The 7199-nt window shown below is 43.4% G+C and overlaps 1 protein-coding gene across 1 annotated transcript; it reads left to right on the top strand.

Annotated features, from left to right (window-relative positions):
* Positions 1-314: 314 nt before the first annotated feature.
* LOC119282027 lies at positions 315-4214 on the top strand. The gene is made up of 4 exons (XM_037562395.1): positions 315-492; positions 765-1156; positions 1996-2231; positions 3013-4214. The coding sequence occupies exons 1-4, from the start codon at positions 353-355 to the stop codon at positions 3574-3576; spliced, it is 1332 nt and encodes a 443-aa protein (XP_037418292.1). The 5' UTR covers positions 315-352; the 3' UTR covers positions 3577-4214.
* The last annotated feature ends 2985 nt before the right edge of the window (positions 4215-7199 follow it).

Raw genomic sequence — 7199 nt, 5'->3', positions numbered from 1 at the left:
CACTATTCCCCTACCCCGGCGCCGCTGCGTGCTCAGATGCAAATCTTCAGCTCGATTCTACATCCGAGGTGTTCCTTTTGGGGATTCCTTTGCGATGTAGATGCGTATGGGCTTGGGTCTGTTGCTTGTTGGAAATGTCTGTAGGGTCGACAGTGCGATCTTGGGGTTTTAGACTTTGGGAGTAGTCCGCATGTGATCTGTTTGTATTGGTTTTCGTCCGGTTTTCCATTAATTAACTGGACAACTCTCTTCTTCTTAATTAATCGATGAGGCAAATCTTTTGCCTCCGTTTCGGAAAAAAAAAAATCTTCGTCTCCTCCGGCGCCCTGACGTTGCCGCTTCTTTTGCCCCGATGCACCGCCTCTCCTCTCTTTCGCGACCACTTCACTCCTTCATGCCCTCTCCTCCGCCTCGCTGGTGGCCACCAGCGCTTGCGCGACGAGTTTTCCCACCCAGAGAGCCTCCCAATCCAACTGCCCGTCGTGTTCCCAGGTATGTTTTCTTGTTCTCGTGCTAAAGTTTGCGCCTTTAGTTGTTGCTATAAAATTTTAGATCTGGATTGCGACCAGAATTGGGCCTTTATTTACCCTGTTTGGGGGTAGGGTTTGAGAGAAAAAGACGGAAAGGAAATAAAAATAATAATCAATTTTAGGCTTTTGTTCAGAACTTCATATTACATTCCTGTTTTGATACCCTGACCGATCGGTGATACCATCTTATTTGTGTCGGGTGCTGAGATTGACTTTATATGTTGTTGGTGATAGATTTCCTCTTGGATTTCGGAACATGGCCAGCACCACTGAAGTGGAAGGGGATGATTCTGGTAAACCAGACATGCGACTGCTTATCAATTCTTCCGTCACGCAAAACATGAACAACATGGAGACAAGGAGCACAACAGGGGAACCCATGGCATGTTATGCCGAGGTTATAGATGACAAACGTGATACATGGGGGAAAACTGTTGGTTATGAGGAAGAAACCGTGGACAATGAGGACGAAGAATATGGGAACTGCGATACACTGATGGCTCGATACCCCTTAGACCGTGTGCGCCCTCTGGCTGTGATTCCGAAGAGCAGGCATCGTGATGGTTCTATATACAAGTGCACACACTCATGGAAAAAAGAATGTCTTATTGCAGACCGCAGTGAGAGTAAGTGACCGGTACCTCTTTTCCTTCTTTTTGTTGGTATTAGACATTTTGCAGTATATTGGTCAACTGATATATCCTTTGCCAAAATCTTGAGTTCAATTTTGCTTTATTTGTTTACTTTCACTAGTTTAATGCCAGTGCATTGCCACCAAGCAAAGGATATCTCGTCAAAGGGTACTCGGGGGATGAATTCGTTAGGTGTAAGCAAAAAAGTAGGAGACAGCTAGCCGTTGTGCCTTAAAGAAAATTCGGTGTGCCTTTGGACGTTGTCTTAGTCATTGCTGCGATTCATTGGAAATTGCATCACTCCATAATGTTATTTATATTTAAATTCCAAATTTGTCAGGTGGAATTATTTACATCAGTTTTCATTATTTTTAGCATGTAATTATTGTATCCTAAGTGTTAAATTGGCCCACTTGTTCCTGACCAAACTATGCAAATAGTCGTGGAAAGTTATGAAAATATTTTCTAACATATAAGACAGTGAAATTATCTACTATTGGAAAGAAAAATCAACTTAAAAGAGGATTTGTGGAAGGAGAAAGGAAGGAAAATAAAAATCATAAAGGTCCTTTTCCTTTCTGAGGTGATTACATATTATTCTCTTTTTCTTTGCGTTTTCCTCAAAAAAACTTCTCAGGGGATCAGACTTTCCCTTTTTTTAAGGGCAGGGGATCAGACTTTCTAGTATAACATAGATAGTTTCCACTTACATGTAAACATAAATTTCAATAGGGCCATGGAATCCTCTGTCGGCATGTTTACCTTTTGTATGACAAGTATTTATTTACTACATGAATTTCCAGTTACAATATAACTTGTATTTTTTTATGAAGCTATTTTCGAGCCAATGATGTTTACAGAGCCCTCAAATTGCTTCATCTTCAATGGCACTTGCATGCGGCATGGACCTACTCACATGTTGCAAATTGTATCAATAAAGCTGGCTAAAATTCATGTGGATGGTGGGCCAATAGCGTTGTATGGATACATTGCACTGCGGGATAATCTGGATCCATTGCTTAATTATGTCGTCAAATTTAGCAGGGATGATCCCATTACTTTGGAGCAGGTGCACTTCTATACTTATCCGCAATTGTTTCAATGAATAAGTCTACCTAACTCCCCAAGTATTGAGGTTTGTCTACTTAACCTCTTCAAGTATAAAGCCTGGTATTCCACCTCTTAAAAGTATTCAACACTGTCGAAATCTCCCCTGGGTGCAGTTTTGTAGGTGGTTTTTGCACATGTGCCATGTGGACTGCATGGGCAAAGCACACCTCCTAAACGACCCCAGTGAATGATTTAGACAGTATGGAATACTTCGGGGGTCAGATACCCGATTTTATAGATTAGCCTGGTATTCGACCTCTCAAAAGTATTCAAACACCATCTAAATTGCCTCCACTTGCAGTTTTGTAGGTGGTTTTTGCACATGTGCCATGTGGACCGCATGGCAAAGCCACCCCAGTGGACGATTTAGACAGTATGGAATACCTGGGGGGTCAGGTACCTGATTTTACAGACTAACCTCGATGCCCCGAGGGAGTTAAATGGACTTATTCCTTACTTAAATTACTCCCCTTTTTGATTTCACAATATCGCATGCATAGAAGAATGATATTACGTACTCTCGATCATGTATTTCAACCACTTATCTCTTTTTTATCAACAAAGATGCTTCCATGTGATTAATCTGTTCAGAAGTATCAGAATAAAGAGCTTGTTCATCAATTGTAAAATATCCCTTTTATGTAAATGTTGTTGCAAGTAGACAAAACATCATAAGGGAAGTGCTTACGATGTTTCTTACTTTTATATGAAACAACTGTTAAATAATAATAACTTTGTAGGGTTCTCTCATCAACTTGGCTGGCCCTAAGCGAGGGATTAATTATCTGGGTGATATTTTTATCGAATACGATATGAGGATCAAGACTGTTGGACCAGAAAAGCATGATCCACAACTGATCGATGGCGTATCAATACTAGGCAACATGGGCGTACGGAATCGTAGTGTGTTCACGAATCGCATCCATGGCAATTGTGGTGCAGTTGACATAACCTTTTCAAGTCTTGAAAATGCAATTGAGGCGACTGTAGAAGTTGCCATATCAGAAGTGCAAAGCAGTTTCAATCTGTCTCTTGGCTGTTTTACCAGTGGGTTGAATGAAGAAATTCGGCTCTTTGATGGCGTCATTGGTGAGACGCGGAGCTTAAAAAGGTCTGTGGTTGCTGTGGTGATAGATTCTTGGATACACTTGAAGTTCAAGGTTGGTACAGAGCGATCCAGTTCCACTGAACGTGATTGTTTCTTCAATGCTGGCAACCACGGGTCTAGTGCTCGAAAGATTAAGACTGATTTTGCGTTAATCTCAGTGAAGGTGATCTGGTCGCCTTTGCCTGATGGGTTCTAGGTTTATTTCAAATTCATCACACCCTTTGGATAAACTTTGTCGAATAGTGGTGAATGTAACAAGTTGTCAAATAGGCAGTCGAGTCGTGGGCCTGTGGCAAACATGCATGGTTTGTAATCAAACCAGTGTCCAAGTAGGCATTTGTACTCTCTGCATGTGTATTCGAAGCGGTTTGTATCCTCCACAAGTGAACAGATGATCGTTCATCTGATGATTTGATTGCTGGGATGGTCAGCTAATTCTGAAGCTTGCTGTTAAAAAATACTGGTTTGCCTGGTTGGGTAAAAAGGACTGCCTTGCCTGGTTGAGAAGGGAACATTTCAGCTGAAGAAGGTGCTGATTGTGGAACAAGCTACAACTGTGAAGTTGTTGGAGATAAGCTTGTGAGGTGACTATTATTCTCCCCCCTGGTTTTGTTCCCAGCTACAAGTAGAGATGGTGATGCCTCAAGATTCGTATGTGTCCAGTACCTAGCACTTTGTTGACATGAGAAATTTTAGAAGAAAGGCACAAGCAGCCCCCGGCTAAATTGATAAAGCCCAAACTGACATGAGAGCTAAGAGATGCTGATTTTTATCTGCATCTTGTTAAAGGGCCTGTGATTTGCTTTTGTAGTTTGTATGCATGTACGTTGAAGATGAGTACTCCCTCCGTCCGGAAAAACTTGTCCCAAGCTTGTTTGTCAAATGGATGTATCTAGCACCAACTTGGTGCTAAAACTTGTCCCTCAAATGGATGTATCTAGCACCAAGTTGGTGCTAGATACATCCATTTGACAAACAAGCTTGGGACAAGTTTTTCCGGACGGAGGGAGTAGAAAGTATGGTGTGGATATCACTCTGATATGTAAGTTTTTTTTTGAACACTGATATGTACTCCCTCCGTTTCTAAATATAAGTCTTTTAAGAGATTCCACTATAAACCACGTACGAAGCAAAATGAGTGAACTTATACTCTAAAAAGTGTATATTAATCTGAATGTAGTCTCTATAATGGAATCTCTAAAAAGACCTATATTTAGGAACGGAGGGAGTAAGATTTAACCATGCCTATGTGATCTACTAAATCGGAGGGAGTACCCTTTTTTTTTTTGAGAATTGAGTATCTATTTATGTGGTATACATGTGACTCGCGCGGTGGGAGCTGCCTGCAGTGGCATGTTAATTGTGATGAATGAATGTAATGAACAGTAACTGATTGCTTTATTGATCGATGGACTACATGTATATATACATGTTTATATATCCCCTGAAGGGGCGCGACGTTTGGGAGTGACGCATACACGTCCTTAATTACATGTGATAATTCGTGTTGGTGCCAAGTTTGTTTGAATAAAGCTCGATGTTTCCTGCAAAAAAAAATAATAATAATAAAATCTCAACATTTATGAAGAGCATGTTCCAGACGATGCCTGACTCCGGCCAGGTGGTCAAAGATCATAATTTTGTCAACAAATAAACATGACGATACCATGTCTCTCCTGGTCGTGAACGCGATATGGGAAGGGGCCGAGGCGCACGACAAGCTGGCAGGTTCCTTGTGGTCGATGATTAGTCTGGATCTGAACTTGTGAATCAACTTGAGTGTACAATCATTTCTCCCATGGTCGGCCAGATACAGTACGTAACTGCTTGGAAGATTTACAGGTGCGATCTCTCCGCGGCGACCACATGGCCGGAGATGAGCAGCCATATTCGGAAAGAACAGGTGTGGAAGATAGCCTTATCGGCTACACGCATGCCTGCATGCAGCAGTAGATGGTGGTACCCCTACAGTCCTACGTACAATTACATGGCCAGCCCCAGCCATGTGTATGGGTGGGTGCATCATGCATGCATGCACCGTTTGACTGTTCAAGTGTGCAACGATAATGCTGCCCTGTCCCATGCATGAGGCAGATGCAATGCGTGCTCCGCGCGGGCGCGGCAAGCAGCACATGGATGGAGGGAGGGAGAGGACCGGCCATTTTCGGAAAGAACAGGCGGGGAAGATAACATAATCGGCCGATAGATTCATGCATGGCATACATTGACGTGGCCGGTCTTGTGTATGGATGCATGCACCGCTTGACTGTGGTGCTGTGCATTGATTGGGATCGTTCAGTAAGCCGGACCCGGGAATTCTGGAGCTCAGCTGGCCGGCGGGAGAACAAGCTAGCTAGGCTAGGCTAGACGGGGCAGGGTCGTCGTGCTGGCTGCTGCGGCCGCTGCCGTCTAGCTGGGGCTGCCATGAATGCGCCGGCCGTGCTCCTGTGGCCTGTGGGCGCCATCGGTTTGGTCTGGTGCAGGCACTGAGGCCTGTTTGGTTCATAAGTCTTAGGACTTTTTCTAGTCCCAACTAAAAAGTCCCTAGTCCCTAAAAGTCCCTTCCTGTTTGTTTTCAGAGACTAAAAAGTCCATAGTCCTTTCCTAGAGGTTATTAAATGACCATCTTGCCCTAGTATATAGAAAAATAACAATTAAACAACACCATGGGGTGTCGGGCAATGAATGCATGGAGGGGCATTGTTGAAAAAGTCCCAAAAAGTCCCAAAAAAGACTCTCCTTGAGAGTCTTTTTCATTTAGTCCCAAATGCCTAGTTTAGTCCCTAAAAAGTCCTCCCGTTTGGTAAAAAAGTCTTTTAAGAGGGACTTTTTTTAGTTCCTACACCAAAAAATCCCTGGAAACAAACATCCCCTGCGAACCCATCGAGAAGCATGGCTGTCCAAGATTTATCTCTGTCTAGCAATCTTGTCCTGATTCTGTGTGCCTCACATCACATGCGATGCTTTGCTGATTTTTTGATGTTGGACGCACTGATTTCTTTGGCGGTTAGGTTAGGTTGCTGTGACCGAGGTCTCCGCCGCAAGTAGTCAACCTGGGCCAATGATGTAGTCGCAGGGCAGTGCATCAGCACATGGATGTCTGTCTGTCTGCCAGGCCCAGCGCCAGGTGTGTCCTCCTGTAGCTTAGTGAGCATGGCTTCGTTTGCAGTTAGATCAAACCAGGTCACTACTGCTAAATACTACTCCCTCCGTTCCGATTTACTCGTCGTGGTGATTTGAACTAAAACCACGACGAGTAAATCTGAACCGAGGGAGTAGTATATTGATCAGGATTCTGATCACACGATTAGGCCTAGTTAGTTGATAAAGACAGACATACCTGTCATCCAAAAGAGACATGATTCTTTCATTTTCTTTAGCAGCGGGGAAAGAGATACGATTCAATCATAACAATGACAGCTCAAAGAATGCGAGGTCCAATCATTAGGGAAGATTACGTCCTATGATGATCCATGTCTTTGCTTATATGTTTATGCTTAGCGTTGATTATCCCTTTGTGTCACTCACAGTGGGCTTTGTGGTTCTATTTTGGCAGACCGTTTGCAGCAACCAGCTTGTAGGCGTGGAGTTGGTGACACCTAGCATCCAGTTAGTAAAGAAGATGCTTGGGTTTGCGGGCCCAAAGGTGGCACACATCATCCATCACTTTCGTCTATGGTGCTATTGAGACTGACAAAAGAGAAGGGAGTCATTACAGATTCCATGTGTTTAGCATGGAACATATACTTACTATATGATCTAGCAGAAAAGTTTTGGCTTGCTGATGGGATGAGATGCTGAGATTTTGGGAGGTGGCAG

The sequence above is a fragment of the Triticum dicoccoides genome, chromosome 3B (genome assembly GCF_002162155.2).
Source record: "Triticum dicoccoides isolate Atlit2015 ecotype Zavitan chromosome 3B, WEW_v2.0, whole genome shotgun sequence".
Classification (NCBI taxonomy): domain Eukaryota; kingdom Viridiplantae; phylum Streptophyta; class Magnoliopsida; order Poales; family Poaceae; genus Triticum; species Triticum dicoccoides.
The sequence above is the reverse complement of the archived record's forward strand: the minus strand, read 5'-3'. Positions and strand labels throughout refer to the sequence as shown.